Source organism: Coffea arabica, chromosome 9e, assembly GCF_036785885.1.
Source record: "Coffea arabica cultivar ET-39 chromosome 9e, Coffea Arabica ET-39 HiFi, whole genome shotgun sequence".
Lineage (NCBI taxonomy): Eukaryota > Viridiplantae > Streptophyta > Magnoliopsida > Gentianales > Rubiaceae > Coffea > Coffea arabica.
In genome coordinates, this window is record NC_092327.1 from 35,130,593 (window position 1) to 35,142,298 (window position 11,706).

At 34.8% G+C, this 11,706-nt stretch overlaps 1 protein-coding gene across 1 annotated transcript; it reads left to right on the plus strand.

Annotated features, from left to right (window-relative positions):
* The first annotated feature begins 2,332 nt into the window (after positions 1–2,332).
* LOC113709785 (subtilisin-like protease) lies at positions 2,333–4,691 on the plus strand. The gene has a single exon (XM_027232642.2). It carries the CDS (start codon positions 2,353–2,355, stop codon positions 4,624–4,626), a length of 2,274 nt encoding a protein of 757 aa, XP_027088443.2. The 5' UTR covers positions 2,333–2,352; the 3' UTR covers positions 4,627–4,691.
* The last annotated feature ends 7,015 nt before the right edge of the window (positions 4,692–11,706 follow it).

The window sequence follows — 11,706 nt, forward strand, 5'->3', positions numbered from 1 at the left end:
AAAATTTCCTCTAGATATAGCAAAGCAAAGTGGTAGTGATTTGTACCTGGTCAAATTCGTAGTGTTGATGTCAAATCTCTACAGAAGCAAAGTTTTGACTTCGATAAGATGTTTAAGGTTGAATAATCACCAAATTTACTTCCACGTGATTAAGTTGTCAAATTGATATGAAAATTAAACCCCTGTTAAGTTCTGAAAATTTTTGTAAAATGTTGTTCTCTCGGCCAGTAAAATTTTGATAAAATCCTGTTGCCCGTTCTCTCCAAGATTTTGCCTTACAATAAATTTTAACTTCTACTCACTTATAACTCTTTGATTTGCTTAATTGATTCTTGTTCTATATGCTTTTACTTAGTAATATTTTTTCATACTTGTTGAGAGCATCCATTGGATTAACAAATATCTCTAAACCATTAACTTGCATTCATGTTTCCATTGATTTTTTTTATTTTCATCTGTAAAATATCTACGTCAAGTACTTGGCTCTACATTCTTGTTTGTATGCCATTTTATTATAACTTACGATGTATATATTCAAACATTCTCTCTATAAAATTGTCAAATGAACATCTGGATCAATATATTATTTTATTTATACTTCCTCTTATTGAAAGTTGAAATATGGTAAAAGTACAAGTTGTTGAGATTATTTAATTTCTATTTTTTTTTATGCCGACAATATATAGAGGACAGAAATTTGAAGAGAAAATTTTTTTCTTGGTAAATGAAGGGAAAATTTAAATGAGAAACAGGTGAAATTTTGTGTTCCCAACAATTGTTAAAAATAAATAGAAGTATCTCATTGAAAAGGTAAACTCCCTAAGTAAGGTTGCACAATATAGGGGGACTCAAAACACATTTTCATACTCAAGATCATTTGTGAAGAAATCTACATTAGAAATTTTGACTACGAACCTTTGAATTCCAAAATTCTCATGAAGTTTCTCTCTTAACTTCATTTGGATGCCATGAATGTTGTTGATTTGCTCATGGAGGAGGATTCTAGACACTTGGAATGAAGATGATTGTGGAAACTGTTCTATTTCTGAGTAGACAACTTTGTTTTGCTTCAAAATTTCAAAGTGTGGCAATTGATTAAAGTTTTGAAGTTGCAATGCAAGCACTTTTTTGATGAGTGAGCATGAATAGAGCATTGGTTGTTTGTATCAATTTTAGCCAAGGATGATATCACTTGGTTGAAAATAGTTTCCAACCCCTATTCAGCCAAGATTGCCATCAATTTGTTGGTTGTATAATTTTTTTTTTGATAATAAAACATATTTCATTAAAGGATTACTGGAAATCATCCAGCACAATTGAGATACATTGCTGCCCTGATGGCAGATAAACATGCACTAAAATTATAGATCTGCAATTTAACAAATACGTAAGTTCTGAGAAATTAAGGACAGATAAATTTGAAAAACATTTCATCATAGAATAAGTCGCTGCAGCTCTCTTTGTGTATGCTGTAATCGTCAGATCTGCTAATCAACAGTTGTAAGGTCCAATAAAGATGGTGAGATCTGCCGAGATTGATCCAAATCTGAAATATTCCCTCAGATCTGCTATCCAACTAGTTCAAGTTCAATACTGAAAGTGAGATCTGATGAGAAGACTAAAAAAATTGTAGATCTAACATATAGATCTAAAAAAAAAACTCCAAGATCTGAAAAAGTAAAGAACAAAACTAAATAAAACTCTCACTAAGATAGTTTAGGAGAGACTAAAACTCTCAATAGGACACCCTAGGAGAGAAGAAAACTCTCACTAGGATAACCTAGGAGAGACTTTATTGAATGGAAGGAAGAGCAAAGGGTTGGTTGTATAATTTGTACTGCCTACAATGTGAAAGGTTATGGCTTCCAAAATAAAGGGTTCTCATTTCATGATAGAACTGTACATGTTATAATGACAATCCAAAATAGAATTTCTCGCTGTTCTAACTTGTAATTTGAATTGTTATGGAAAAAAAATATATGATTTGACCATTGAAAACCATTAGAAGAAAAAATAGTAAATGATTCTTTGAAAAGTCCTGAACCAAGGAGGAGAATGTTTGTGTAACTTCCGGGGTAGCTTCCCAGTTCCCACCATCAGCCAGAGAATTACATCCCATGCTTCAGGAATGGGACTGAAAATCTAATATAGTAGTTTTACAAATAAAATATTGGGGGCACTCCCTATAAATATGGCTGCAGCTTCCCATAATTCAGACACCACAACCAAATCATACATTAAGAACTTCCTTATCCAACTACGTACTTTTGATTATTTTCTTCCTCTGTCAACTGATAGTCTTCAACCCAAGATACTGTCCAATTAGTTGATATCTTCCTGGATATTAACAATATGACTTCATTGCATATTCTTACCCTGATGATACTGGCCATCACTTTTTATTCATTGCCTATCTCTTCGCATGATTTGCATGGACAAACCATTTTAGAGACTTACATTATCCATGTTGAGTTGCCTGATGACATCGATCAAATTTCCACTGCAGATTTCAGGTCAAATGAATATCTTGAAACTTGGTACAACTCTTTTTTACCAACAACAGCTACCGCAAGCTCAAATGAAGCAAGTCCTCGCATTGTTTATTCTTATCGCAATGTTTTCAAAGGATTTGCTGCCAAACTATCAGCTGAGGACGTAAAAGAGATGGAAAAGAAGCCTGGTTTTGTACTAGCACGAAAACAGAAGATGCTGTCTCTGAGTACCACCCATACTCCTAGCTTTTTGGGGCTGAATTTGCAACAGAACTCGGGGTTTTGGAGGCAATCAAACTACGGCAGAGAAATCATCATTGGAGTGGTGGACACTGGGATTGTCCCTGACCACCCTTCGTTCGATGATGAAGGAATGCCTCCACCACCTGCTAAATGGAAGGGGAGGTGCGACTTCAATTCATCAGTTTGCAACAACAAACTGATAGGAGCCAGATATTTCCACGATGGGAATGGTTCGCCATTGGATGAGATTGGCCATGGTACTCACACAGCAAGCACAGCTGCTGGAAACTACGTCAGAGGTGCAAATGTATTAGGCAATGCCAATGGAACTGCAGTTGGTATTGCCCCTCTTGCTCACTTGGCCATGTATAAAGTATGTACACCAGATGGATGTTCAGAGAGTGATATAATAGCTGCTATGGATGCTGCTATAGAAGATGGGGTTGATATCCTTTCCATTTCTCTTGTAGGAGGGGAAGATCAGTTTTATGCAAATAGTGTATTGCTAGGAGCATACAGTGCAATGCAAAAAGGAATTTTTGTCAGTTGCTCAGCAGGAAATGATGGCCCATTTGAAAGTTCTTTATCCAATGAAGCCCCCTGGGTCATGACTGTTGGTGCAAGCACCATTGACAGAAACATAAGGGCAACTGCCGTGCTTGGTAACAAGCAGGAATTTCATGGCGAGTCACTATATCAACCCAAGGATTTTCCTCCCGCATTGCATCCTTTATTCTACCCTGCAGGCATGAACCAGAGTGATTTGGACTCACGATACTGCAACGCAGCATCACTGAACAAGACTGAAGTGGAGGGAAAGATAGTGGTTTGCCATGTTGGAGGTGATCTTACAGGAATTGAAAAGGGGCAAAACATCAAGGATCTTGATGGTGTTGGAATGATACTTATTAACCCAGAGGAGGATGGTTACACCACTTTCGCTGATGCTCATGTCCTTCCTGCTACCCTTTTAAGTTATGCTGATGGACTCAAGGTCATGGCCTACATAAACTCAACGAAATCACCTGTTGCAGCGATCTCTTTCAAAGGAACTGTCATTGGACACAATCATGCTCCAATGGTCGCTTCTTTTTCTTCTAGAGGTCCAAGCCGAGCAAGCCCAGGTATTCTGAAGCCTGATATAATTGGCCCTGGCGTAAACATTCTCGCCGGTTGGAATGAATCCATCGAAAACAACACGAAATCAAAACTGAACTTCAATGTGATCTCGGGCACTTCAATGTCTTGCCCTCATTTGAGTGGTGTTGCTGCACTTCTGAAAAATGCTCATCCTAAATGGTCTCCAGCAGCCATTAAGTCTGCCATAATGACCACAGCTGATCTTGTGAATCTTGCGAAGAACCCCATTGAGGATGAAAGGCATCTTCCAGCAAGCATTTTCGCAGTTGGTTCAGGCCACGTTAATCCGTCTAGAGCAAACAATCCAGGGCTAATATATGACATTGAACCAACAGACTACGTGCCATATTTGTGCGGTTTGGTGAATTACACTGACAAGGAGGTCGGTTTATTAACACAAAGCAAGGTGAACTGCGCAAAAGAATCAAGCATACCTGAAGCACAGTTAAACTACCCTTCATTTTCAATCATTTTTGGATCACCTGTTCAGAGGTATACAAGAACAGTTACTAATGTTGGTGAGGCTAAATCCACGTACAACGTTAAGGTTGTTGCACCCAAAGGTGTTAAAGTGACAGTGGTACCTCATACTCTCAATTTCTCAAAGGTAAATCAGAAGTTGACATATGAAGTTATCTTTACTCGATTGGAAGCGGCCGCTGAGGGGATTGTGTCTCAAGGGTCTCTTTCTTGGAATTCTGCAAAGTACTCAGTCCGGAGCCCAATTATTGCAATTGTTAATGGGAATTAATAGGGATAACACCAAGTAATAATTGTATTACTTGCTTTTGATTTTTTTTTTTCCTTTTTCTAGTATATTCTCATTGCTACGCATATGCTGTCCTTGTTGGTGAATTTTGCTGCTGAAGAATCAAGATATGTTGGTGACAATCTTATAGTGTTACACTAATCTCTTCAGATGTTTCCTCTGGTTGTATTACTTGTGCTTTTGCGGAATTATTCGAGTATCATCCAAACCAAAATTAGTACAGAATCAGAATATTGTTATATATGATGCCCATCAAAGATCTAAGGCAGATAGCGGAAGGAAGGTAGATACCTCCAAGATCTGAACAGTTATAATTCCAACCCTTAAAGATTTAGTAAAAATTTTACAAAAAAATCCTACGTGATAACCTTGATTTAATTTAAATAGAAGCTGGTCAAGCTAAGCTCCACCTGTGACTTGAACAGTAGAATTATGTGCACATTATAAATAATTAAAGAAAAGGGGGGGGGGGGGGGTTTGGGGTGTTAAAAATATTGAGATACTACCAAGAACTGTGTAAATAAAAGATCCTTCTGTTCTAGGACCTCAAGCACAAAATATATGGGTTTAGGTTACTTTTTCTGCAAAAGTGCGTCTTTTTTGCCCTAGAAAATTTACAATTTAGAGGTGTATATTACTTCAGAGTTTTATAGTAGATCGACCAAAAAAAACATATAACTAGTAATTTCATCTTAATGCAAAAATTCCTCAGAATAATCTACTCATATGGATCTGTTTTGTACTGTGTTAGTAAGTTCGAATGCATTAACCAATTATTTAATGCTTCACTAATATACAATAAGTCTATTTTCTTAGATTATATATCCAGATTTTATGTTTGTTTTTTTTTTGGCTTGAAACATTTACTATAACTATGTGGGATAACCTAGCACCCAATGAAAGACCAGTCGTTGCATTTTCAAGACTCATGATAAATACCTACCAAGGTACAATGCATGTTTACAAAAATAAAATAAAATAAAATCAACTAAAATGATTCCTAAATCCATATTTTCTTATACAAGAAAGGACGAGGTAATAAAAACATTGGACATTGACATTGATATCTCTTCTAGTGAGCTATTCAGCCTGTGAAAGTAGTATGATATGTTTAAAATCCTTAGCTTCTGAATAACTTTGACTTACCATTTTTGCAAATAGGGTCCAATGTTGTCATATGAGTTGTTTGTAACTTGCCCTTATATAAGAAGATATGTATGTAGGAATTCATTTTAGCTGATTTTTTGTGTGTAAACATGATTTATACCTTGGTCGGGGTTTTTCTTGAGTCTTGAAATTGCAACTATTGGTTTTTCATGAATTTGGTTCTGCGGTGGACTTCCTTCATTGAGTGCTAGATCATCTCACATAGTTGTGGTAGATATTTCCAACCTTAAAAAGAATTAAAAATCGAGTAATATAATCTAAGATAATATAATAATTAATGGTATATTAGTGACGCACTAAGTAAATTATTAATGAATTGGAACTTACTTTTTATTTATAATTATTAGAGCTTGCCTACAAGTAACTTTATTTTTGATAGTATGATTTTATTTTGTATACAAAACTTAAAATATCTAGATGTTCATATAGTCTTATAATGTAAAAAAAACTTTACATTTAGAAAAAAAAATTAATACTTCAAAAACTTAATTACCTATTAATATTTTCTTTTGCAATTGAGGAATATTATGGTACTGCAAGAAGTTATAACTTATAAGCAACATTTTGTTTGCTTATATCATCTTTGACCTTGCTTACAATGATATGGATATTAATAAAGTGCTTGCTTATTGGATTGGCGGTAGCACTTGATGTGAGATATGTGTTACAGCGTTTAGTATAAGATATGTGTCGTTTGGATTGGCGGCCACATTTGATAAATTATTGCTTTTATTTCTTGTATTTTTGTACCTTGTTGTAAATGTGAGGTGTTATTGTGAAGCTTAGAATTAAAAGATTTTCACTAAATACAAATTAAAGTCTTACACGAGCATACAGATAATCATGATATCAAAGACATTAAAGTAAAACTAAAATAAAGTTGACAATAAAATAAACATCTAACTATTTCATAAAGTAGGCAGTGCATCCAAGGCCCAAGAAAGTGTTGCTGGGGATTGACGTCCCCAGCGTGCATATATGGAATTTAAAGCCTAAGACGGCAATTAATTAAGTTGTTGGGTTCCATGTGTCAAAAAATTTACATGATAACTTATACAAAAAAACCACGTAGTTTCGGATCTCATATAAATTTGAAGCAAGAATTTAGAAACTTTGTTTCACCACAAGCATTCTTAGTTGCGGCTTTTCTTTGTGGGTTTTTTTGTTTTTAATCGCATCATGCATTTTGCAAAAGAATAAAGAAGAATGTGAAAGGATGAAAATAATACATTCTTTTGTGAATAATGAAATCACATAAATAAAAGTATTCTTTAAAAAAAAAAAAAAAGAAAGAAAGAAGACTTACTTCATCGTCAATGAAGATCAATCTCTTGCACATGTCCAAAGCGTAAGAGCATGAGGTTCATTGTTGGAGAGTTATTGGTGTTGGTCAGGGATTAGAGTGGAATAATTGATGCTTGTGAATACATTTTCCTGCATGGGTTTTTCAATGAAAATCAATTATCTATATAGATTCATGATTCATGAATGACAAATCAATATTTCCATGGAACTTTTTAATTGATTACAAACTCAGAAAAATGATCATGTACTTGAAGTGAATTGAATTCATTAATGGCCTGACTCAGCTAATTAATGAAAAAGGCTGGAGTCTATAAGTCTTCAAGCATCAAGTCTAATCAAAGCTACATTAGTCAATTACAACTGCAATAGAAAACCAACTCCCATACAAGAATATTCAATCAAAAATTAAAAGGAGAAAAGGGAACAGAAAAAAAAAAAGGATAATCGGGAAGTGTAGCTCAAAGAAAGTGAAAACGAAACCTAGTTATTTAATAAACCATGAGGATTAGGTCCAAGAATGGGACGTGCCTGAATGCTATTTTGAAGTTTGTACGTGAAACTGAATTCTCCTGGATTGCTATAAATAGATGTATTGCATTGGATTTGATTAAACTTAGAGTTCTTTAAATCTTAGAGTTCAATTAAACTTCTACTGCTTTAAATCTCCAATTATTACTAGTTAATAGAGTTCTTTGAGTTGTGTTAGGGACTAAACCTATATACTTAGTTCTTTAAATCTCCAATTAGATTGAGATCAATTGCTAATAGAGTTGTTTGTGTTGTCCAATTATGCAGACATTAATAGGTAATAAAATTAATATTAATTGCTAATTAGTAATTGATGCGATTAATTGAGTTTTATTGCAAATTTTGTATGAATGGATTTGTCAATTCGTCAAACACGTTTTCCAGCAATTTTTTTTTGTCTAATACTTATGAGGGCTCTTTTCTCCAGCTGGGCGCAGGAGGAAGAAACCTGATTTCCTGCATTGCAGGATTAAATAAGTACATGTAATTCATATCCCTGATGTAAACCAGGCCGTTGCAATGGCATATGAAGTCAACATAATGGCCATTATCGGAAAATGGTAAGTGCTGTAGATCAGTTGAGGGGACGTCATGGATTTGACTCCAGGGTTGGATGGATACACAGTTAAGTAAGGGGGCTTTCAGTGGCTTGGAACATGTCTGAGCCTGATGAGGAGAAGTTTGCTGTTTTTGGCACGGCTAAGATGAACAGCTATGAAGTTGGGGTTTTTGATCAAAGCACACCAAGATTTACAGCCACATCACCATATCAACAGAGATTTCACTGGGAAGTGCAGTAGAACTTCAATCAACAAGTCTTCAGGGAAATCCATCGTGTGCCATGAATAATCTTGTACCATGAATAATCTTCCAGCATGCCTTGAAAAGAAAGCTAAGGTAAAGCCAGAGATGTACATTTTCAGGAAAGTGTAAGCATCAGATGACATGAAAATTTGATTTGCTGTACTCAAACCTTGAAACTGAATCTAGGTTTGAATGACAGGTAATTAGGAGAATTTTCGTGACTCCTGAGAGGCAAGCACTAGATGAGGAGACGTTCGTCATTCTTGGAATGATTAAGATGAATAGGTATGAAGTTGGGGCTTTGGATCAAAGCACGCCAAGATTTACAGGCACTTTTCAATAACATCAGGGATTTCACTGGTAGGCGCAGTAGAACTTCTATCAACAAGTCTTCAGGTCATAAATCCATCTTGCTTTTCTTCATGTTTTAGATCAACAAAAGATTACTACAGTATTGAATTGTAAGATGACTTTCTTTGTTTTATTTAACTCTTGAACCTCATCTTTCATCACTGCAGCACTAATAATATGTCGATATATGACTCGAAGAAATAAAGACGCAGCAAAATCAGAGGAAAAAAGGAGCTCAAAACCAGTTAGGATCTGAACTCAACCGACCAAAAAATTTAAGAAACTCACAAGCCAATTAGACTAGACAGGAAACTAGAAGCTACCAATATTGACTTGGTTTTTCAGGAACTTTATCCAACCAAAAAAAGGAAAAGGGACTACACCATGCAAAGTCAAAATCAAATTAATTAGCAAATAAAATTACACATATTTTGAGGTCGATGAAGTTAATTCTAAAAGAACTCGAACAACTTATGGCATATCACTGTTGGAGTTCAATTTCCTGGATCTAATTTACACTTGATTGATATAATCTAGAATCGGACAGAACTGTCTAACGTGTACTACTTGACTATTCTAATTGAAGCCTTAAATAGTCCAGGTTAAAATCATTCAAACTCAATTATTAACCAGCTAACAAACAAGTGTAGCAGTATAGTTTTAGACTAAGTAGTCAGTGCTTGATCATCAGCTATGTATATGGGTCCTATATGGTCACTTTTTATCTTCATTGAACCAAATCTTCCTATTTATAAATCACAACACCGACCAAGATTATCTCTTGTCACGTTGTACAAGGAGCTCACTCTTCCAACACACTACAGGTCCATTGTCGCATCGCATTGTCCAAGATTTCCAGGGACTGATTTTGTTGGCCTTAGATTTTTCAAGATGCTAATTAATCAATATTAGCAAAAGCTACCATTGGATAGATAGTAAATCTAGACTTCTTTTGCTTATTGAAGAATTTGATATTTAGGTACGAGAGCTATCAAATGAGTACCTCAAACAACTGATATCATAATCTGTAAATCAGGAGGAATGATCATATTAGACAACACCATAAGCTGGGTCGTTTCTTGACTGAGGAGGGGGGGAAAAGTTAGTTTCCTCCGTCCTCTTTCTTTTGGTCCTTTGGCTAAAAAAATGAATAAACCAGCTTACATAAACTGCTAACCAGCTTTCCCTGTGAATAATAACAAAACGAGAGAGGAGCAAGAAAATTAGACTTAACAAAGTTCTTCTCATGCAGCACAGCATTGGTGTCAACAAGCATTTACCAAATCCAATATCTTAAACCAGTAAGATTGATTTCTTGGATGGTTTTGGTATCCATCACATCATGATATTTCTCCAGGTTTCATTTAGAATAGGGATTTGACAGTATGCACACTTGCTCAGTATTCTGCATATCTCCAAGCAAGCAACCTTATTTTTAGGGGTCTTCATATCCAACAATTAATCATCGCCATTGCGTTGGTCCCAAGTTCCACGTTTTTATTTTACCCCAGGTTGAAAAAATAAAAATAAAAACAAAGAAAATTAGAAATTTAAGTTCTTGAGCTTAAACTCCTTCACTACCCAAAAGTTTTTGGAAAGAAAATAATTACCTCTAAATTTAAACACTAACTGTGTAGTAGATAAAATCGATTTATTTGAGCATGTATATGATAAATGCTAATAGAATTTGTCTATGCCAACAAGAAAAAGAAATCTAATTGCGAAAACACAAAGAATCTTAAACGTTTGGATAGGAGATTATTTGGAGTAATATTCTGAGAAAACATTATAGCACTGTTCGCGATATGAAATATGTGAGATGAAAAAAATGGTTGAGACGATAAAAAAAAATGATATGAAAACGTATTTGTGATGCAATCAAAAAAAATTTTAACAAATAAAACGCTATCAGAGCACACTCATGCATGTCTGAGAAGTCACCTGCAATAGTTTCTAAGAACTGATAAAAAGAAAGTGTATAAAGGGAAAACAGAAAACAAGGGGAAGAATCTTAAACACAAAAGTGAGAAACACGTTTGATAGACGTTTCAATAAAGTCCGATTTTTTTTTTTTTATTTCGATCACAAAGTGGTAAACAGGCCCCGAGTGGTCGGTTTCATACATCTATTTTATGATGCAGACTTTAGGGGGACAAAAAAAAAGGGAAAAAAGAGTAGAATTTATTCATCAGTAGAAATTCCATATTCAATGTATGCATTCAATGACAAGGAAATTGTAAACTTTTTAGACATTCCAAAAGCCTAACTCACAAGCTTCATATAGAGAAAAAGACAGATTTATCATGGGAATGTCGGATTAATATAAGAATTTTTTCTTTTTTAAGTTGCTTAGCAATAGGAAAGGGTTCTTAGAAAATGAAAATGGTTGATGCATGTTTCAAGAGTTCGAATCCTGGAGTCTGATGGTTGAAAATGAAAATGGTGTTGAGGGGTGTGGGAGCTTGAAAAAAAAAAAAGAAATTGATGTACCAAAGATCTTTTCAAAAGTTAATTTCGATACTTTGGATTTAAAAGTCTTGGAAAGGCACAACTTGCTTTTGAAAAAGTTCCTCCAGCAGTCTTTGAAACTAATTGTTCAAAGTTAGAAGGAATTTAAAAGCGTATCAGATGCAAATGACAACTTCTCTACAGAATTTTCCAATCAGACAAAAACTAGAATCAACTTTTATTTGTTTCAAGTTTCAACACGAACTGATTCTTAGATAACATGACTCAAGTCCTATAGTAGACTATGTCAACAACTTCCCATAGAACATTTATAGGGGCAATTATATTATGCTTATTCCGGGAATGATGCCAACTCTGCTTTTAGAAAACATTTTCTTTTCTGTAGTATGCCTTTATTCTTATTAGAACTTGTCTTTTATGGAAATAGTTCTTGAATTG

Bases quoted from the DNA above. Each gene is read 5' to 3' on its own strand.
- LOC113709785 (XM_027232642.2), top strand. From the start codon at position 2,353: ATGACTTCATTGCATATTCTTACCCTGATGATACTGGCCATCACTTTT.